The following is a 23,591-nucleotide window of genomic DNA, read 5'->3' on the forward strand; positions in this document are numbered from 1 at the left end:
TGAGTTTCTTTTTCAATAATAATAATAATAATCATAGGAATACTAGGCACGATCCCAAGATCCCTGAAAAGGAATTTTGAAAAACTAGAGGCTGAAGTAGCTCTAGGACTCATGCAGAAAAGTGTGATCCTAGAAACGGCGCACATCCTGAGAGAAGTGACGGACTCCTAAGGATGCAGGGTACAACCCGGAACCCCACACTATAAATAACACCCAGTCGAATTGGAGGGTTGTGATAGAAAAAAAAAATAAATAAAAAATAATAATAATGTCATTTCTATTTTGCGGTAAAATTCTGCGTATAATTCACCTCGTACAACACTAACAAAAATTTACGATGACGAAAGTGTCATTGAATCTTCATTCCCATCAGTGGACGCCTTTCCAGTCCTGCCCAGCATACCTATACATCCAATCAGCCCTTCAAGTGGCTTAAGCTTTAAAAGGATCTAGCGTATTTGTCCGGAACACAGATCGCTAAAGTAAAGGTCGCTCAAACGTTGAAGAAAAGAATTTTCAAGATCAACGCGCTTCATATGGATAAGTTATACCAACAACGAAAGTCCAACCTCGGCTGATCATAGCATGGACTCGAGATCAGCTGGCTTTTGGGTATTTCATTTTATATCACAATCTGGCAACTCGCTCGTCAGTGTTGTCGAAGCGAGTTTCTGATCTTTAATTTGGTTGGTTTGATCTGTATTTCACGAGCTGTTGTTGCAATTGCTGTAGTCATAGTCGTCTTTTGAATTTGATTTGCTACTGATATGTGGCGTCGCAACTGCTGTGGCCACTGGCACCTTTTTCATTTGATTTGATATTAAAATCGAGCGTCACAATTACTATGGTTATTGACACTTTTTTTTATTTGATATTAGAATCGATCGTCACAATTACCATGGTCATTGTCACTTATTTCATTCGACTTTATATTACAGATCAGCGTCACAATTATCATGATCATTGGTATTTATTTCATTTTACAAATCAGCGTCACAATTATCATGGTCATTGGTACTTATTTCATTTTACAAATCAGCGTCACAGTTATCATGGTCATTGGCACTTATTTCATTTAACTGTATATTACAAATCAGCGTCACAATTACCTTGGTCATTGGCACTTATTTCATTTGACTTTATATTACAAATCAGCGTCACAATTATCATGGTCGTTGGCACCTTTTTTCTTTATTATTTCACTTGATATTACAAATTAGCGTCGCAATTAGCTTGGTCATTGGCACATTTTGAATTTGATTCGATATTGCAGATTAACGTCGCAATTATTATGTTCTTTGGCACCTGCTATGATATATAAATATAATCGGCGGTATTTGCATATGTAGTTTGCTTTGACAGAGATCATTAACTTCAACAAACTGACGTCACATTCACCAACACCTGTTCAAGATCTTAGATTTTGTATTGCAAATGAGTGTCGCAATTTTCGTGGTCATCGACCAGCTTTTCCTACTCATTAAATGTTTGGATTTTTTGAGAATTTCATGGACATTAAGTTTCACGTTTTGTGTCAGGTGAATCTCTCTCTCTCTCTCTCTCTCTCTCTCTCTCTCTCTCTCTGTTGTATTAAAACCTCACTTCTTCATAAGAGAGAGGGACTTTTCTCAAGCTGCTATTCTCTCTCTCTCTCTATTTCTCTCTCTCTCTGCAAGAATGAATCTTCCCAGTCAGTGTAAACCTTCCCATTTTTGTTCTTAAAAATATTATCAATTCAATCGTAATATATTATATATCTATAATATATATATATATATATATATATATATATATACATATATATATATATATACTATAGTATATATAGATATATATATATATATATATATATATATATATATATATACTATATATATATCATTCAAGCTACAAATGTCCTTTAATATCTAAATTCACTTTACCTCCCAAATGATATATTTTCATATATGTACCGATATTAAAGGACATTTGTAGCTTTTGAATTGATATATAAATGGATCACGTTCGATGTGATAAATTATTCATATATATATATATATATATATATATAATCATCAATGAAGGGAAGAGGACACACACAGATGTACATGCTGTCTTTATTGCGACGTTTCGTATTATCAAATTAATTACATCATCAGGCTGTTAAAATGAAAAATAAAATTCCTGGTAAAATTGTAAAAACAAAACTAAAAAAATAAAAATTCAGCAATGCAAAAGCTAAAAGATTATTCTTACATTTCTGAATTTTTAATTTTTAGTTTTGTTTTTACAATTTTACTAGGAATTTTTATTTTTCAGTTTAACAGCCTGATGACGTAATTAATTTGATAATTACGAAGCGTCGCAATAAAGACAGCATGTACATCTGTGTGTGTCCTATTCCCTTCATTGATGATTATTAATATGGATTGACTCTTGGCTCCTGGCACTAAGCTATATATATATATATATATATATAATATTATACTATATATATATATATATATATATATCTATATATATATATATATATATAATTATATTATTATAAGTTTCTCAGTATAAGACAATTTTTTTCCTCTTCAACCAGCCCCGCCCAAGATGTCTTTCAGACAAATTTTTTTTTTATGTAAGGACATTTTTCTTTCGTTCCTGAATCTTTCGAATTTGGCATTGTCCATCTTTCCATCTATTGCTTGAGGGATTGTTTTTTTTATTTTTATTTATAAAGGTTAACTTTCTCTTAGTCCAGATGATGTATTTTGCGCAAATATTGTGATGTATTTGGAACTGCGGTAGAAGTGCTTTTGTAATCCAAAGGGGCCATTATAATTATAGAATTAAAGGAAGTGTGTATACGTTATTATATGTAAGTGACAGAAATTAGATGTTAATTTTAGCATTGTCTGCTTTCTCCTCTTAATACCCCGCTCATTATCCCGCCACTTCTCCATTCATTTGAATAATGTGTTGTTGTGTATTGTTATTTCTTTCTTTACACTTCTTTGCTTATTTAGTGATAGCCTGGCCTTAAGACTTAGTTAAATGCCTGTCTCCGTACTGTGTGAAGCTACTTTTTATTACATATAAGAAGACTTCATGTAACAATCCGTTTCTCTTCTCTTGGGCTTAAGCTAATTTAAGGTTTACACAATTGCGTTTTATCGCGTGTCTTTTATATCTTCCTTATGCTTAACGTTAGGGGTAAAGTGATAAGTGGGTTTTGTGTGATTTTCTTCAATGTTGATTGACACACACACACACACACACACACACACACACACACACACACACACACATATATATATATATATATATATATATATATATATATATATATATTTATATATATATATATATATATATATATATATCTATATATACATACATATTTTCATTCTTCTTTTATGTATGTCAGTCTTTGTCTTCTGGGTTTCCTTGTCTTTTGGAAAAGATTTTGTTTGTTTTCTTCCTTTATTTGATTCTTTTTTGTACCCTTTATACCTACACCTGTATTGGGTTACGTATGTTTCAGCAGATTTTTTTCAATGTTTTACGTCTTCCTCCACTAAAAAAAAAAGAAAAAAACGTTGCTGAAACTTGCAATAAATTTTAGGATTCTGGTGCAAGCTACAAGACCTTACAGAAACAACATTGCGAATGGATTTATTTGGATATCTTAGGTTTTAAAAACACACCCTTTTCTGGTGTGTGTGTTGTGTGTTTTTTTTTTTTTTTTTTTTTTTTTTTTTTTTTTTTTTTCACAGAGATGTTTTCTGGACTGGTAAGTCTTTCCTGGTGAAAACTCTTCTTTCTATCTTTCCTTCATTTTTTAAATTTTTCTAAAGAATGGAATGTAGGAAGTTGCATGTAAGTCGCAGTTATTTATTTATTATTTATTTATTTATTTTTTAATCATGTACCCCGATTTCTTCACAGTGTAGAAAGGATTATTATTATTATTTTTTGTTTAATGCCAAATGTTTCGAGACTTTCACTTGAACGTTGTCCCTCTTTCTTAGTGAAAGGGATTCGTTAGTCTGTATTTAGAGTCTTGGATTTGGTATTTTATATATATATATATATATAATATATATATATATATATATATATATATATATAAATATATAAACTGGGTTTTTTTTTGTGGTCATCCATCCATGCATCGACCACACCCAACGTTCAACTGAATTGACCGTACAACCCGGGGACTAGTGAACATGTGTGTGAGTATATGTATATGTGTATGCAGATGAAATTTCCACCACTTCAAGCATGAAATGTCTCTCTCTCTCTCTCTCTCTCTCTCTCCTCTCTCTCTCTCTCATGGCTGGAGTTGAGTCCACCGTCCTTGTGTTTTTTTTCTTTGGTTTTTTTGTTTCCAGAATATTTTGTATTTCCAGAAGGAGAATATTTTTTATTTCCAGGAGAATTTTCGTTTTGTCTTGAATTTTTTATGACTAGACTGCTTCTTTCTTAAGATTTTTTTATTGTTCCTTTCAACCGATACACGGTTGGCAGTGTGCAATTATTTTCTATTCAATATCTTTTCTTAACTTTTGGCAGTGTGCAATAATTTTCTATTCAATATCTTTTTGATGTCTAAATGTATTAAGAGATTTACCGAGAGCTGTAGAGAGCGTGTTCATCTCTCTATATCATTGTGGATTATTTATTTTATTTATCAATCATTTTATTAATTATTAATTTTATTTGTACCCGGCGAAGCATTACAGTGTAGCACGTTCCTTCCACAAACTTCTGATGATATTTATTGCGTTATTGCTATGGTCAACGAATCCGACTGTTTCAATATCGTGCACTGGCAACCTACGGGTCAACAGTGCGTCCGATTTCATAATAATAAATTGCCAAGGCTCGATAATGATGTGCGGAACTTGGAGCAACATAGAAAGTTATAGAAACCGGAAAGCAATTTGATGAGAAGCCGAATGCAATGAACATTTATTTAAAAGAATGTGTGTACGATATACTTGACAAATATTAGCTCTGTTTAACAAAAGTAACACCTGGATTGCGTGATTGCATGGACAAAGATAACCATTGTTTACAACACACCATCGCCGTCTAAGTTTAGCAGATGGCGCAACCTTATCCGGTAATGAAGTCTGCGTTTTCTTTGCCGTTGTCGAAGTCCATTGTACATCAAGATTTTTATTCGGCGGGACAAAGCGATCGAGTCGTAGAATCCGTTTGACCATGGAGAGAGAGAGAGAGAGAGAGAGAGAGAGAGAGAGAGAGAGAGAGAGAGAGAGAGAAATCGATCCGAAGGGTGACGCGTTAATAATGGATATGATGTTCTATCGTAGAGATGCTGCGCTTTTGTCTCGTTTCGGAACTTCTCATATGTGCGCTCGCCATCATTTTTCATCAAGATATCATTTTATACAGAATTACATTTTATATAAAGTTTGTCTTTTGTTGTGCAGATTTGTCATTTGTATTTGTTCTGTATCTGCTGTGACTTGAAAAGCTTGGCTTTGAATTGCAGCAAGCAAAGACATCGCAAAAGGCAGTAGTGCTGTCTAATACGTTTTACTTGAGTCTGAGGGGGCGTGACATGACTGAGGCCTCATTTTTTTTTTTTCCTTCACCAGTGAAGAAGACGGATTTTTTTAAAAGCTTGCACGCATGGATTTTTGCTAACATACTTCATTATTTATTATGTATACATTTCTTAAAAAATGGTGTCTTTCTTATGTGAAGCTAGCTTAAATAGAAAATATTCTCATATAAAACGTTAGTGAAGTGTCAATAGTCAAACCTGGCGGGGTCTACCTGCCTTGGCTGACGTACGATGTAAAATTCAAAGGTAGGCAAAGGAATGGTTTCGGTGTAAACTGATAAGGCATTTCATTTGAGGAGTATGTTTTGTAGATTCAGGAATAGTTAAATGTGATCTGGATAGTAGTAACGAGATTACGTGAACGATGACAGTTTTTCCCGCGCTGCCGCTGTCAACAGTCAGTTTGACGTAAGGTGTGGAAGTGTGTGGGTGCATCCGCGCCAACTCTATCGTCCTGACTCCCTCGTGGATTTTTCTCCTTTTTCCTTCGCGATGAGTGAAAGGTTTAAAGTTTCCTCGGTAGGGGATGGAGGACCACGAACCAACTACGGAGCGACCGAACAGGATGACTACGACGGTAAGGCAAGCATTGGTACGCCTGCAACGTCACCTGGCGGAGGTGGTGGGGGTGACGGAGAGGTTGAAAGTGTTGGGGACAGCATTGGTGGTGGTTCTGGAGGAGATCGCGATGGCCCAACTCCTCTTGGCTTCGGCATTCCCAACGGTAACTAACTTTCCACTGCTACTAACACGAATGAGACCCTTTCCCGTCCTTCCCTCTCCCGAGAAAAACCTAGAATGAACGAGCCTTTACGGCTGACGAATCCGGTGCAGCTCCTCTGCCTACGAGAATGACCTAGACCTAGTCCACAATTTTCATTGAGTGTGCAACGTAAATTCATGGTTTGATCATAATTATGCATTTCTTATGAAGCGAATTAGTCGAACGAAAAGAGGCTTGGCCTTAAACAAAATCAGTAGGGATGGTGGGTGCTGCCTGGTTTCGTCACCCGAACTGCCCGGCCTGATGAGTATTTGCTTACATTTCTCTCCCCTCCCGAGCTTCAGCGCTTTGCTTTTCTTAGCTTTGCATGCTGTCGAGTTTCGTTTGATTGGCAGTGACATGCGTCTTGTAGACCAGATAATCGTTTAGCATTAGGTACTGCGGCAGAATGTAGTTTCCTTTGCCTTTGTGTGTGTGATTTTTAAATCCCGTTACTTCGTTGAGATCACCATGAGTGAGTCAGTGGTCCTTATAACGGGGTCTATGTGCGTGGGATTGACTTGACAGACGACGCTACGTCAGATCTTTATTTATTTCCCCCCTTTTCTTGGGGAACAACCCCCTTCGAGTGTTCGTTTCAAGTAAATGTAATTTGGCTTGTATGGCTGCTGTCAACAACTGGATAGGGTGTTTAAAAGGATCTTGAGGTGGATGACCCTTGTTGCCAAAAAATCCAACGCACAACGCCTCCGTACAGTTGCCAGGGGTACGATGACTGACGTTCGTGTCATGCTTCGCTCTTAACTGTGCAGTTGGGCCTTAATATAGAGTTTTTCCACTTTTAAGTTTCATGAACTTCTTTCCCTTTGAAGTATGACGCTTTCTTGAAGGACAGCCCGTTTGGTGTTATCTAAAGTTTAAGTAAAACAGCTTGTGCCAAGAATAATTCAACGCGATATTTAAGAAATTAAAAACCATAATTGATCAAGGAAGGGCCAGGTGCATTCACAGTATTACGTCATGTGGGCATGGCTCGGGTCAAATAATGCCACGGAAGGTTGAGCGAGGTCCCAGGCTGAAACCTTAACGGAACCCACTCGTTCTGCTCCGCGCCTTTCCCCATTGCGAGGGAAAAATATGGAGAATATCATGTTGTGTTCTTGTGGTGCATTGTTGCGTGAGAGCGGGGAAAATGCCTTTGCAGAATCAAGGGAAATGTTGTTTCTTTGGCAAATGCGGCCACACATTTCCTGACCGCATTTCCCATAAAGCTCAAACCATTATTATTATTATTATTATTATTATTATTATTATTATTATTATTATTATTATTATTCCCACCATAGAAATGCAAGAGTTTCCCGTAAAGGATGTGTAGACATCACGTAGTACTTTCATATTTCCCCACATCTTTCCTCTTAGCAGCCTCCATCCCTCTCTTTCCCACTGCAAGACGTAATATGGTTATGCAGATGATGCTGCCACACTAGATGCATCCATATGAAGCGGAGATGTAATTACTTCGAGAATTATTAACAAGACCAACCAGCCAAGATGAGAGGCTTTGTGTAAGTTCGCGTGTGTGTACATGGTGGCCTATAATGTGTGTTTTACTTTTTCGTCTGGTTAAAATATAAAAAACCTTACCGTGTTAAGTTTTATACTTTGGTATTCTTTTTCTACGTCAGTCTTGGAAGGTGTATTATTATCGTTAGTGGTGAATGTGTTTTTCCCATGATTAATATCATTCCATACGCACAGAAGAAATATTGCCAGTACGATTATAAGGCAGCCTATGACCACTGTCACATATTTTCATTTTTAGAATCACTTGGTTGTCCCGGAGGATTTGTTTTGACTCGAAGTTGAAAACTGGATTCAGGAAAGGTTTAGAATAGTAACGATGTTGTGCTTGGGAAAACAGAAGCATGAAATGAAGGCCGAAGCGTAAGATTTGAACTCGTGTAGCCCATGCCCTTTCTTCAACCTTTCAATGTGCCCACTCCGTTCCCTTGTTTCGTCGGGTCTGGGCTTGGTAGGGTATTATCAAATATAAAACATTTAAACGAGAAAAACAACTAAGAAAAGATCTAGTATCTAGACCGTGGGTCTAGTGCATTTAGATGCCGTTGGCGTAACGGATAATGTTTAAACAGAGTGGTCCTCTCCTCTTTGAAATCATTGACGTCAAATTCGCTGTCGAACTCTGGTTCTGGAGAAATGTTCTATGTTCTGTGTAATTATTCCCTTTGTTTCATGTCCTGGGATTTTTTTTTTCTTTTATTTTAGGTTAGTGAGTGTGTATGTTAGTGGCTGGAGTGGTGGTTAATTGGTTTCGTTACTTGAAACGTTAAGAATTCACTTTCGTTTGTGGAAAAATGTTCGGCGAGTGATTTTTCACCTGGTCTTATTGAACATAGAGAGAGAGAGAGAGAGAGAGAGAGAGAGAGAGCTTTCATAGAGAGAGCTTTTCATAACGCTGCCTTGCTTTCCCTTGGTTCTTGTTAAGGACAAGTGGAGAGAAGAGAGAGGAGAGAAGAGAGAGAGAGAGAAGTTTTCATATAAACTGCTGCTTCACTTGGTCTTGTTGAACAAGAGAGAGAGAGAGAGAGAGAGAGAGTTTTCATATAACTGCTTCTTCACTTGGTCATGTTGGACATAGAGAGAGAGAGAGAGAGAGAGAGAGAGAGAAGAGAGAGAGAGAGAGAGAGCTTTCATATAACTGCTGCTTCACTTGGTCTTGTTGGACATGAGAGAGAGAGAGAGAGAGCTTTCGTACAACTGCTGGTTTAATTAGCGTCCTGGTGCTGTTCGATACCTGCAACAATTGGTGCAATTATTAGCTGAGAACATATCGCTGATGTTTTGCGTTATTACAGGCCAATTCTGCTTACATCACTTGGCAAACAGTTGAAAGAATCCTTTAAAAGGCATTTGGGAACATTCCCCTGTTCATTTAGATATTTACCAAACTATATTGTCTCATTTTATTCTCAATTTATCATTTTCAAATTGTTTTTTTAAGTGACTTTGATGGAAATTATTTATTAATTATTTTGAAGCATTTTTGGATTTGTGAAAAATTTAAAGTATATGAGATTTTACCAAGTAATTGAATATGCTTGTGTGTTTGTGCTGATACAGATATCTTGTCAATGATTTATACTTAATTGGTATCAGATTCTACAAATGTATTGTTATCACCACAGAAACGGCTTATGTTGAATAGTTACGGTTTCTCTCTCTCTCTCTCTCTCTCTCTCTCTCTCTCTCTCTCTCTCTCTCTCTCTCTGGAGCTTATTTCTATAATTATTCTCTGTTATATTTAGAATATAATTCATAAGCCTTAATGATTTATTTTCAGTATTAATCAGTATATTGGCTCGCTATAAGACGAGTTATGTAGAACCGATATGTATCGGCTCCTAGTTCGTCTATCATTTCCATTTACTAATATAATAGTGTACTAGTAAAACGTAACTGTTTTTGTTGGAGTTTGCCCATCTGTTACCGATGCAAGATGTCTGTAACAGGTCGTCAAGTTTTAAGGGATTATATTTGTAAAGTCACCGGTGAGAATGATCGAAAATGGTGCGAGAAGTTTGACTGTGATTGGTCAAGTCACTGATGCAAGACTAAGTAAATGCTGCATATTTCACTAAAATGTCGACAGTTATCGTAGGACGTCAGCCAATATGACGAATGCCATCGACGTCAGACCATATTCATCCCTGGGCATCTGGTAGCTGTTATTAACCACATCGATGCAGGCGCCTCATTGGCGTGGTCGGTTTGTTCTTGACCTGCCGCCTCAGTGGCCGCGAGTTCAATTCTTGGGCATTCCATTGAGGGGTCAGAGATGAGTATTTCTGGCGATAGAAGTTCTCTCGACGTGGTTCGGAAGTCACGTAAAGCCGTTGGTCCCGTTGCTGAATAACCACTGGTTCCATTGCAACGTAAAAACTCCATACAAACAAAAAACCACATCGACGCAATGCTTGACAAATAGTAAATCATTTTATTGACGGCTGGAATACGTGAAAGGGTAAAGATAGCAGTCGTCCGTGACATATCGATCGCAAGAATATCAGGCACTTTTAAGTATAATCCAACCTCAGAAAAAGTGTAGCACTGAGAATTTTCATGTTAGCTGGCAGCCTCCTAAGAAGTCTAGCGACGTATTATTTTATGTGGTTTCCGTGTGATGTACTGAATCTGTGTGTGTATGTCAAAAGTGTACCCGATTAGTTCCTCTGTATGTGGGTGGGATCAATCTAATCCTTTGAAATTTACTTACATCTCTCCTAGATAAGAGACCCCCGTATCCACCTATGAAATTTAGGATCTTTCCTAGATAGTAACCTCCTCCCCCAACCCAAGGCTTTCGGGGGTCGTTCGTTGTCTAGGACTAATATTTCTTGCGGGCCGATACCTTGATGAGATTTACAGTCTTTTGTTAATATTCTGACGGAAATGTCCTACGGGATTGTATTAACACCCCGCGAAGGTAGGTTACATACCGGGTTAAAAAATAAAAAAAACCCTTGGGGTCACTCTCATGTAAATATCCATTTACTTAGTTGATTGGGGGTGTTGGTAAATCAATTAAATTATCTTCAACAACTTCATTTTAACGTTGGATTGATTTAGTGAGCCACTTGGCATAGTTAACGCAAGTAATTCTTATTGGTCACGAATTTTATTTTTTCGCTTATGTGTTGTGGGCGAAATGTGTTTTATTTTATGGGTTTTCCTGCTAATGTATTGATTGCGTAGAGGAAGTAACTGTGAGGCCTTTGACGGTACTGTATATGTCTGTGGATTGGAACGTGTATGGTTGTGCATGTATAATAAATATTTATATATGTAGATATAGATAGTGTGTTATGTATATAAATATATATTGTATATATATCTATATATATTAATATATATATATTATACTATATATATATATATATGTAATATAGAATATTATATATTATATATATATATTATATATATATATATATATATATATATTATATATATATATATATATATATATATATATAGTATATAAAACACTGCATCCGTTCAGTTTAGTCAAGCAACTTCAAGAATGGTCGTAACTCATAACTTACATTTGCCCTAAAAAGAACACCAGACTCGTATAGCAGCTTCATTCCAGAATCCATTCCTAGGAACCGAATCAGTGACCCCCCCCGTCAGGAACCAGTTCATTAAAAGAAAGCACGGGTAGCTGAGAATCTAGGAAGCTTATTATACCATTTACTTAAGGAACTCGCCGGAAGAATTACCAGAGTGTAAACCGTCGAATGTGAGCATATAGTTCTTAACTTCTTGGTGGTTTCTTCGACATTCTTATTGGTGCACCAGTTCAATCCAGAACAGGTAAAGGAGAAGAGGACCGACGAATCGTACTCTCTCTCTCTCTCTCTCCGTCGTATTGATTATGCGTCTAAGCTGGAATCTGTACCTAAGTGTCTGGGAATGGATGTGCTTATGCTCTTATGCACGGTGTTCATATTGTGCATAAGGTGTATCCGATGTGTGTACGTTGTTTGCATGCCTCTGTGTAGGCGAAGGAAATGTTTTTAGGTTTTTTTACTACTTGTTATTTATTAATTTAGCATTTTTTTTTTTTTTACTTTTGGGTTGCTGTTAATTTATTTTTGTGACCTCTTGAATCTCGTGCGGACGTAGGGCTAGCAACTCCACCCCTTAGTTTATACCAATATAATATACATATAGCTATGTATATATATATATATATATATATATATATACATATATATATGTAATGTACCCGTATAATTTATATATGTACCCCGTGAATGTGTGTGCGTATTTTACGCGAGTGTTAAATTTTCTCATTCAAATTGCAATAGCGTTATAATCAGTGGTGTGTTCAAAGTAGCTTTGCCTCTAATTTTATCTCGTAAGTCTTTTGATGTCTTCTCAGCAGCGGTTCGTTTGATCTCTTTAATTTCATCTTTGTATTGACGTGTATTGTATACTTGGATTTTTATTCAAGTTCTTGAATTAGTATTATCATTAGTTGAATAGTCCCTGACAGCATAGTGAATGTTAATAAAGCATTGTAAATTGAAGAGAGATTGTTGTTATATATATACACCATATATAGATAGATTGATAGATGTATATATAAAAATGAGCAGTTTCTCAAATATATATTCTTCGCTCTTTGAATTGAAAGGAAGTTTCGAGAAGTTTTCTGGCGAATAAATCCGTTAGAATTTAACTTCCTCAACTTCTTGGACATTCGAAGTGTGAGCTGTTAAAAAAAAAAAAATAACCAAAAAACTTCATGATTTATGATTTAATGACGACCTTTTAACAGGTGGTCCCGGAAGTGAATTAAGGGTTTCCAGGTCACTTTGATTCATGCCCCGTAGGAGGTCAGTACGTAGGCATTACCTAAGGTTCTTTGTAGCGTGCCTGTGGTTCCTTTTACTGTACCTGTTTTCATATTCTCTTTCATATTCTCTTTCTTCCATCTTACTTTCCACCCTGTCTAACAATTGTTTTATAGCGCAACTGCTTTGAAGTTTTCCTCCTATTACACCTTTCAGACTTTTTACTGTCAATCTCCATTTCAGCGCTGAACGACCTCGTAGGTCCCGGTGCTTGGCCTTTGGCCTCAATTCTATATTCAATTCAACTTTGATTCACATTCATTGACTCGACCTCACTGGCCAGGTTATTTGAAGTCAATTTACCTCTTACCAATTTACCTCTTACCTCAATGAGCCTTACAGGCTTTCGTCCCTGATAGAGATTGAGAAGTAAGAGAACCAATAATTGCCGCAGGGCTAAATTTACAAGCTTGTGATGTCATCATCGTCTGCATCCGCTATCTTTTCCTCTCGTGGGTTCGTCGGGTTACCACTTGAAGCAATGAGCCGCGTAGGCTTGTCCTCTCTCTCTCTCTCTCTCTCTCTCTCTCTCTCTCTCTCTCTCTACTTGGGGGTCACAACCTTGATAGTGTCGGAGGTCGTTATCTAGGACTGATATATCTTGGGTGTCCCTATCTAGGAACGATCCCAAGTTATTGATAATGTTAATATTTTCGTGTTCTCTGTCGTTTATGTTTATTTAATTCTCTCTCTCTCTCTCTCTCTCTCTCTCTCTCTCTCTCTCTCTACTCTCCTACTCTTCTCTCTCTCTCTCTCTCTCTCTCTCTCTAGGTCCGGTGAGAGAGCCATCCTTTAACGTCGAATGGAAATGTATTTATATTCTTCCTGCGAGATAAACCAGAGAGAATCCTGACATATTTAGCAACGAGATCACGTGATCGATGAGAACACACTCCCAACTCTTCTTGTAAGAGTTTTAATTTTTTTTTTTGTTTTAGTTTTTTTTAGTGGGGCCCACACAAGGGACTATTGGGCCCTCGATGGATCTTGTTTCAGGCGAGGAATGTACAAGTGCCCTTCCACGCCATGACATGAGGATGATGATGATGATTTGGGTGTTGGTTGAGTATGGTGTCGATGCCTCTTTTGGGGCGATGGTGGTGACGTGTGGATGCTTGGTTTATTGAAGACGGTGCTAATTTTGGTGCGGTTGAGTTGAGATTCGTATGACGAGATTGTGGTGGGGATAGGAAGGATGCCATTGTTTATATATATATAATATATATATATAATATAAGTATATATTATATATATATCTATTTAATTATATAAACCCTTTTGTTAACATCGGATCAATGTGGGTCTTCGGCTTTCCTGAAGTTATGAATGTATATGGAAGTTCCTGCATACCCTATATATATATATATATATATATATATATATATATATATATATATATATATATATATATATATATATATATTATATTATATGAACTGACACGACCGCTTAAAAATCTCACTCCGATCTCAGCAGGCATTGTTAGAGAAAGGTCGCTCTGAGCTCCTGGTTAACGCCCACGTCTTGTCAACAGCCAAACATTACCGAGACTTATCAACAAACTTAAGGAGTCTGGTGCAAGTGGTAATGGGCTTGCCTGAATGCCTACATTAAGAATGGTTGCAGGGCGGGGTGTGGGCGGTTGGGGAGGGCGGAGTTCTTGCCCTTAAACTCTGTGATTTCAGGTGGTAGATGTTGTTTGGAGAGAGAGAGAGAGAGAGAGAGAGAGTGTGTTATAAGGAGTTACAAGGATCAGGATGTCTCAAAGACTTATTAGTCCATCCGAGGAGGACTGCAATGGTAATTTCAGGGGGTTAGATGTTGCTTGACGAAACCTTTAAGAAGGAAGAGAGAGAGAGAGAGAGAGAGAGAGAGAGAGAGAGAGAGAGAGAGAGAGAGAGAGAGAGTGGGCTGAAATGTTTGGGAGTGGCATATGAGTCAGCCTCGGTCATCGTCCTAATCATGAAGTGGCCGATTACGTGGTTTTCGTAGCAATGGAACTCATAATAATCGAGGTAGTATGTATATATATATAATTTTCACGACGTCATCATTTGTCCTTTCTCAGGATTATTGGCTTAAACGAGCAACACCTGCTCTTATTGTTTGTTTCATCAGATGTTCTTAGTTTTGAAGAGATGTGATTGATTCCTGTGAGTTTCTGGATTCCTAACTGTAACTTGAAGACGATTATATTTTATATATATATATATATATATATATATATATATATATATATATATATATATTATATATATATATATATATATATATATATATACATATACATTCATATACATTTATATATATGTATATATATATATATATATAATATATTTATATATATATTTATATATATATATATATATATATATATATATATATATATATATATATATATATATATCGAACTTTGATTCCTACTCTTGCTGCTTAATTGTTAGAAACGCACGCTTCATTGCATATATATATATATATATATATATATATAATATATATATATATATATATATATATATAATCACATATACGCTATACATACAGATCCATACATATGTACAAAAGCTACACGTGGTTTTGTTCACTGGTAATGCGATGAAATAAGCCAAAAGCCTAGTAGATTAGGGGAGACGCACGTACTGATAAACCATTGGAAGGATCACAGTGTAATACCGATGCATTTGGTTGGTACCGAGACGAATTTCATAATGTTTTAGTAGTTAGTCTGGGTAATGTATTCGGCCCTGGTGTTTGTGGTAATACGAAGAAACGTGAATCTCTGTGAATGCCCTAACGCAGGCAGATAGGCTTTGTTGGATGTGAACCTTGGAAAGTTTGATAATTAATTATTCTTAAAAGACACATTTTTGTTTTCATAAATTGCAAGTCAGGCGTTGTCAAAGACAAAATGATGTTGTAAACCTTGTTGATATCATGTCTTCACATCCTGAGAGTCGTATCATAAAATGTCACTTCTCTTCCTTGAGCTAGAGTTTTAGTTATAAGGTCAGTGTGAGTTAGCCAATACCAGAACTGTGCTTTGATTGGCTAGAAGCCAGTTATAAAACTTAAAAGAATGAACTCCTTATGGGGTGGTGTACTGTAGGCATAAGGGTCTTTGCAGCTTCCATTCGGCCCTTAGCTGCAACCTCTCTCATTCTTTTTAGTACCTCCCTTCAAATTCTCGGTCTTTCTTCTAACTTTCCACCTCTGCGAGATTTTCCTCCTGTTACACCTTTCAAACCTTACTGTCAATTTTCGCTTCGGCGCTGAATGACTTCATAGGTCCCAGCGCTTGGACTTTAGCCTAAATTCTATATATATATATATATATATATATATATATATATATATATATATATATATATATATATATATATATATATATATGTGTGTGTGTGTGTGTGTGTGTGTGTTGTGTGTGTGTAATTCTATAAGAATGGCGAAATGATCCTCGGTTACATAAGTCTGAAAACAGCTGTATCAATGAGTTTGAAAATGTTTGTTCTAGATAGTGTTTATGGTTAAAAAAAAAAAAAACAGCAAATCACGGTAAGGAAGTAAATCCTAAGATACAGATAAGCTGCTGATTTTAATTAGTTAAAATTACAAGTATTGTTGAGCGCCGTTTCTCTGGCCTGAGAGGAAATCACCCGCATGGTATATCTGGGAGTGAATGCACCATTTCCTCTCCACCGAAATTCAATTCACCATGCATAAAGGACCTACAATTAAGAGAAATAGCTTTGGAAATAACCAATCATGGGAAAATAATTTAATATTAAATTGAATTCGATATCTTTTTAATCTCTTGAACAGTTGCTCTTTGTCAGTTTTTAAAATTGAAATGCCTAGTTTCCACAGTCGGTATTTTTTTATTTTGGTACAAATTGAACCGGTTCCTCCGATGGGAATGGTGGCCTTTCTCCCTTTTTGAATGAATTTGCAATAGTGAAATTCGAACTTTTAAAATATTCCCCATGAAAGTGACGGGAGGAGAGTGACTTCTCTAAATAGGAGTCAGCATCGATGAGATATTTTATCTTGACATTGACGGTATCCTTTATATGTCTCTTAATTGCGTTTATCATTAGTCCTAGATTATGAGGAAATAAATTTATTAATAGGTTTCAGCGGGATGTTTCCTAAACTCAGTATCTAATTCGAATGCTGTTAAAAGGAATGGTAGTAGTAGCAATAGTTTTCAATTCTACTACCACTGCCACAGTGGTAGTAGAATTGAATGAGCACCTGACTGATATTGATAGTGGTATCTATTCGTACTTTTTCTGCTAAACTACTACTTACAAAACTGACAAAGGTGGACAAGTCTTTTTCTGACCACGGAAGTTATTGCTCTCCAATTTTTTTTAGGGTAAATGCAAGTGACAGATTGATAAATGGTTTCCTTTGTTGTATAAATGGCAAAAAGAGCGAAAAAACAATTTTGACCCAAGGCAGTCTGATATTCGTTCTAAAATTGAATGTCATTCTTCCCCCATAAGCGAATTTGAAAAGTCTCTCTCTCTCTCTCTCTCTCTCTCTCTCTCTCTCTCTCTCTCCCTCCGACTCCCTCTCTCTCTTCCTCTCTCGTCTCTCTCTCTCTCTCTCTCTCTCTCTCTCTCTCTCTCTCTCTCTCATACATTTCCCTTCCCCTCTCATGTTTTCCATCTACCACAACTGGGAAACGTTTGTTTTCGGTTAGTTCTTTTGTTTGTTTGTGATGTTGCCTTTTAGAAAGTAGGGAATACGGCCTTTTTATCTCCTTTTTTATTAATATTGTTCTTCGTATGAGAACTATGGAATAAATATGGTTATAAGAAGTTTGGACGTGCTTAGTAAAACCTTCTTAAAGCAAGATTACTCGTGGTATATGGACTTGATTGAGTGGTGTAGGTCACCCGGTGCTTCTTAAAAAGAAAAGGGAGTTTTAGGTGGGAATGAGCTATTTATTAGATTTAATGAAAACAAATACCTTGCAGTTGAAAATGTAATAATTTCTCAGAGAATTGTGTTAGTCTCAGTATGAAATAACAGTTATATACATTATGCAGCATAGATTCATTTCCCTTTCGATGGAGGTAATGATATCCTCTTTCACGACAAGATGATGATGCTTGAAATAGAAAGAAGGGTATAGCTTTTCTCACCCAGCAGTTTCATCATCCTTTCGGCAAGGAAGGAATGTACTACTGTTGGTTTCGTCTCTTGTTCTCCCTTGTCGAAAGAGAGAGAGAGGGAGAAGGTCGAATAAGATAAGGCGGAGCATTGTCGAACACAGATGTCATCTGAGTCCCTCCATATGTCAGGATGCTGTGGAGGAAACCCCTCATTTTTTTGTTTGGGGGGGAAGGGGGCGGGGAGTTGGGGTTGGGGGGGGGATTCGCTTTATGGTTTTATTCCCTTTTGTTAAAGGTAGCAGGGTGATCCGTGGGCATGCATGGATGAATTTTTCTAGGCAAGGCATGAATTTTAAAAACGTTTACGGTCTCGTGTCATAAATAATTTATAGTTTCTGCTTATGGGCGTTGATTTTGAATGCGGGTAGGGTCTTGTGTCGTAAATAATTTATAGCTTCTGCTTTTTATTGTAGATACGAAAGTCTTAGGAATACTGCTAGGTCCTGGGTATGGGACTGATTATAGAGATAAACAGCTCATCAGAACCCAGAATTGCTGCTTCTCTTTAAGAAACTGCGAATTTCACTACTGATTATATTTATGACTTCTCGTCCGTACTTGAGTGCATTTAACCTATAAAACCTGTGAGTTTTTTCTTTAGTAAAAGGCCCTTACCAGGATGAAGTAAGCTGAAAGGAAGACCTCTTAAGTGTTCTGGGGAATGTCTCTGTATACCAACCAAATGGCTAACCACTGTCATATTATCATGTTGCTTGATTCCTCAGTATTATCTTAGATTATAACTAGTGATATGAATTTGGTCTTGTTTGATAAACAGGCTGTTCCAAGCGACCTGTGTCAATAACTGATGAGCTCATTTATATGGAATTCCCATCGTTATCTTGGAACTGTAGCCAGTGCTTAGATGAATTGTGTAAGCAGTTTGTTTTGATTTTTGCTCTTTATTTAGTAGTGCCTTTGGTTTCAGCACTTTAGAGGATTTGTTTTTTTTATCTTACGCCTTTGTGTTTTACGACACTTGCAAAGGGAAATTCATAAATTGTTCTGATACATTTTGTACTTTTGCATCTCTTCTTGCAGTGATTATTAAGGTAGGTTTCGGCGTCCTCCTACACACGTGTGCGTGCAAGCGCTCGTTCACGCACTGAATAAAAGATGATCCAAGGTTGGAGCCTTTTAAAATGTTTGCCTTTCGTGTGCATCACCGTGTGTGGAAAGAGACGATCTTAGAGAGGACATTCGAGAGAGGTGAGAGAGAGAAAGAGAGAATCTTGGAGTGAATTTAAGAGAAGTAAGAGAAACAGTCTTAGAGTAGATTTAAGAGAAGTAGGAAAGACAATCTTCGAGTAAATTAAAGAGAAGTAGGAAAGAGAGTCTTCGAGTAAATTAAAGAGAAGTAGGAAAGACAATCTTCGAATAAATTAAAGAGAAGTAGGAAAGACAATCTTCGAATAAATTAAAGAGAAGTAGGAAAGACAATCTTCGAGTAAATTAAAGAGAAGTAGAAAGAGGTCTTCGAGTAAATTAAAAGGAGAGTAGGAAAAGACAATCTTCGAGTAAATTAAAGAGAAGTAGGAAAGAGAGTCTTCGAGTAAATTAAAGAGAAGTAGGAAAGACAATCTTCGAGTAAATTAAAGAGAAGTAGGAAAGAGAGTCTTCGAGTAAATTAAAGAGAAGTAAGAGAGAAATCTTCGAAGAAATTAAAGAGAAGTGGAAAGAGATCTTCGATAAATTGAGAAGTAGGAAAGACATCTTCGAGTAAATTAAAGAGTAAGTAGAGAGAGGTCTTCGAGTAAATTAACAGAGTAAAGAGTAGATGAGGAAAGAGAAGGTCTCGAGTAAATTAAAGAGAAGAGGAGGAGAAAGAGTTCTTCGAGTAAATTTAAAGAAAGAGTAGGAAAGAGAGTCTTCGAGTAAATTAAAGAGTAGAGAGAGTCTTCGAGTTAAATATAGAAAGGTAGGAAGAGAAAGTCTTCGAGTATTAAATTAAGAGAAGTAGACAGAAAGAGTAGGAGTATAAAGAGAAGTAGGAAAGAGAGTCTTCGAGTAAATTAAAGAGAAGTAGGAAAGAGAGTCTTCGAGTAAATTTAAGAGAAGTAGGAAAGAGAGTCTTCGAGTAAATTAAAGAGAAATAGGAAAGAGAGTCTTCGAGTAAATTAAAGAGAGGTAGGAAAGAGAGTCTTCGAATAAATTTAAGAGAGGTAGGAGGGGCAATCGTGTAGTAAATGTAGGAGAAGTGGGAGAGACAATCTTAGAGCAAATTTAAGAGAAGTAGGAAAGACAACCTTCGAGTAAGTTTAAGAAAAGTAGAAAAGACCATCTTTGAGTAAAGTTAAGAGAGGAAGGAGGGGCAATCATATAGTAAATTTAGGAGAAGTAGGAGAGACAATCTCAGTAAATTCAAGAGAAGTAGGAGAGACAATCTCAGTAAATTCAAGAAAAGTAGGAGACAATCTCAGTAAATTCAAGAGAAGTAGGAGAGAAAATCTCAGTAAATTCAAGAAAAGTAGGAGAGACAATCTCAGTAAATTCAAGAGAAGTAGGAGAGGCACTCTTAGGGTAAATTTAAAAGTAAGAGAAACAACCTTAGAGTAAATTTAAGAGAAGTAGGAGAAACTATTTTCGAGTAAATTTAGAAGTGGAAGAGACAATCTCAGAGTAAATTTAAGAAAAGTTGGAGAGACAATCTCAGAGTAAATTCAAGAGAAGTGGGAGAGAGAATCATAAACTGGTAAATTTAAGAGAATCAGGACTTGAGGTGAGGATGAAAATAAAGGAATCTGGCGTAGCAAATAACAAATAAATTCGAAAACTACGAGAGCGGTATTTGAGAAGAAGCTGGTCAGCTGAATCAAAGTAGCATTACGGCTGGTATATTCGTTCAGCGTTGCATGTCCGGTCCTCCTCTTGTCAAAGGGAGCACAGAGTCTGGCAGGAGGTTGATCGTCGATTGATCTTGATTCATGTCCTCGTTTTTTATTTAGTCTGTTTTATTCCTTTCCGTGCCGGTCGGTATAAGTCTTTTAAGGTTTGGCTTGGTTAACCGCGGAATTGTACGTTTTATCTAATAAAACCTGCCGTGAGTTTTTTTTATTTTTTATTTTTTTTGAGCGGGTTCCTGTATTGTCTTCGTGGTGATTGCGGTGCTGATGTTTATGCATATTGATGATGCCATAAAGAATTTATCTTCGTTCTTGCTCGCATTTGCATGCGTGCTAATCTTCGTTTTGAGGTTACATGCGAACTTCATACCAAGAAGTGACAGGAACACGGGGTTTGAATGGTGGTGTACTAGTATGATGCTTCGTGCTATCGTAATACACTCACATTTCATTCTGGAATATGACGTAAGAATTGTAGACTAGGTTGCAGCGAAATTGCTTTCGGAGCGCAAACGTCTAAGAAGGACGGTTACTCTTGTGGAGTTTTCACATACTTCAAGACGACCTCCTTTTGTTGAAATGCTTCAAGACAACCTCATTTTGTTGAAATACTTCAAGACAACCTCATTTTGTTGAAATACTTCAAGGCAACCTCATTTTGTTGAAATACTTCAAGACAACCTCATTTTGTTGAAATACTTCAAGACAACTCATTTTGTTGAAATACTTCAAACAACCTCCTTTTGTTGAAATACTTCAAGACAACCTCATTTTCGTGAAATACTGCGAGACAACCTCATTTTGTGAAATACTTCAAGACAACCTCATTTTCATGAAATACTGCGAGACAACCTCATTTTATGAAATACTTCAAGACAACCTCATTTTGTTGAAATACTTCAAGACAACTCATTTTGTCGAAATACTTCAAGACAACCTCATTTTGTTGAAATACTGCAAGACAACCTCATTTTGTGAAAACCTTCGACAACCTCATTTTGTCGAAATACTTCAAGACAACCTCATTTTGTTGCAACCTGTTAATTTGCAATTTATGCGAGCACACTTTCAGAAATCATTCAGTTAACTATTATGCCCAAGTGTATTTATACTGTTTGATCACGAGACCCGTTTGAAAAAAGTCATGTTTAAAACTATGTAGGTGGTGGAAGTCATTTATAATTCATAAATCCATTTTGAGAACACAGACTTGAATTATAAGATAACAGGACCAGCCTTCAGGTTTCTTCCAGTTGTTGCTGTTCAAGTAAGCCAACGTTGCTCCATCACCGACTCTTGCTTAGCAATAACTGCTTTTAAAAGTCTTTTAGTAATTTTTTTAGTTTCTTTTAAATTCATTAAGGCGTCAATAACCTAGAGGCGTTGACACGCCAGTTTTAGTACCTCGAATAAATCAATCAGTAGGCCATCTGTATCGTGCTAGGGTCTTCAAAACCCGGCTGAAGATATTACAGCCAAAATATGATCCATGCTAATCAGTTATGAAATGACACGCAGAGCAACGACGACGACACTTGCCGTTTATAATAACTTCGTCTTTTGCAAGTTTAGGATCCGTTACCCATCAGTGTAATATGAACAAGATGTGGCAATATGAATTTGTATGTAAAAAAAAAAAAGCAGATCTAATAAATTTTCGGGAATTTTGAATGCACACGGTGAGAGAGAGAGAGAGAGAGAGAGATGAGAAGAGAGAGAGAGAGAGAGAGAGAGAGAGAGAGAACTTTTTACAGTTGGCATAACAGATACCATGTTACAAACAAAAGGAATAACTATATATATATATATATATATATATATATATATATATATGATATCATGTATATAATATATATATATATATATATATATATATATATCTTTTACGCCAATTGTAAAAGGTCTCTCGCTCTCTCTCTCTCTCTCTCTCTCTCTCTCTCTCTCTCTCTCCTCATCCTCTCTCTCTCTGGTATCTGTTACGCCTATTGTAAAAAAAGTTCTCTCGCTCTCTCTCTCTCGAATAACAGGGAGGAAAGCTTTAGCCTTTGTTCATGTACCGTCGGAATATCATGTTGAGAGAGAGAGAGAGAGAGAGAGAGAGAGAGAGAGAGAGAGAGAGAGAGAGAGCAATATCGAATGTTTAACCCGACTCTTTCTCCTCGCATTATTGGATTTCTGAGTCACGAAGCCCCAGAAAAATAATAATAATAACTTGATACATAAAGGCCCCAATTTGGCGAGGTTGCGATGTTGAGAAGGTCACGTGAAGTGGAAACGCGGAATACACACACACACACACACACACATATATATATGTACGTAGAAAAATCCCCAGCGCTTCAGTGGCGTGGTCGGTATGGTGTTGGCTTACCACCTCGGTGGCCGCCAGTTCGATTCTCGGGCATTCCATTGAGGGGTGAGAGATGTGTATTTCTGGCGATAAAAGTTCGCTCTCGACGTGGTTCGGAAGTCACGTAAAGCCGTTGGTCCCTTTGCTGAATAACCACTGCTTCCATGCAACGTGAAAACACCATACAAACAAACAAGCAGAAAAACCCACCGGTAACTTTGTTCTTGTGGCAATTTACAGCTAAATTAGTGTTAGTCGTGATTGCAAGGCGCTTCTCATCTCCCGAAACCCACCGAGTGGGAGACTTCCCTTTTATTAGATTGCGTATAGCAATAACTTTAGCGGAAAGTTCTCTAGAACTCGGAAGAGGCCCTCAGCGATTGATTAGTTCTGCACTGTTCTCGAGAGTGCCGTCAATGCACCTCATGCTGTGCACTGTAGGCATTACTTAAGGTAGCGCCTCAGTGGCTTGGTTGGTATGGCCTTTG

The 23,591-nt window shown here is 36.9% G+C and overlaps 1 protein-coding gene across 1 annotated transcript in view; it reads left to right on the forward strand.

Annotated features, from left to right (window-relative positions):
• The first annotated feature begins 5,961 nt into the window (after positions 1-5,961).
• Positions 5,962-23,591, forward strand: part of LOC135204191 (solute carrier family 12 member 6-like) — a 1,011,876-nt gene continuing 994,246 nt past the window's right edge. The window contains exon 1 of the mRNA XM_064234266.1: positions 5,962-6,143. Within this exon, the coding sequence (XP_064090336.1) occupies positions 6,059-6,143 (85 nt within the window). The 5' untranslated portion in view covers positions 5,962-6,058. The remainder of the gene's footprint in view (positions 6,144-23,591) is intronic.

This window comes from Macrobrachium nipponense, chromosome 44 (assembly GCF_015104395.2).
Source record: "Macrobrachium nipponense isolate FS-2020 chromosome 44, ASM1510439v2, whole genome shotgun sequence".
Classification (NCBI taxonomy): Eukaryota; Metazoa; Arthropoda; class Malacostraca; order Decapoda; family Palaemonidae; genus Macrobrachium; species Macrobrachium nipponense.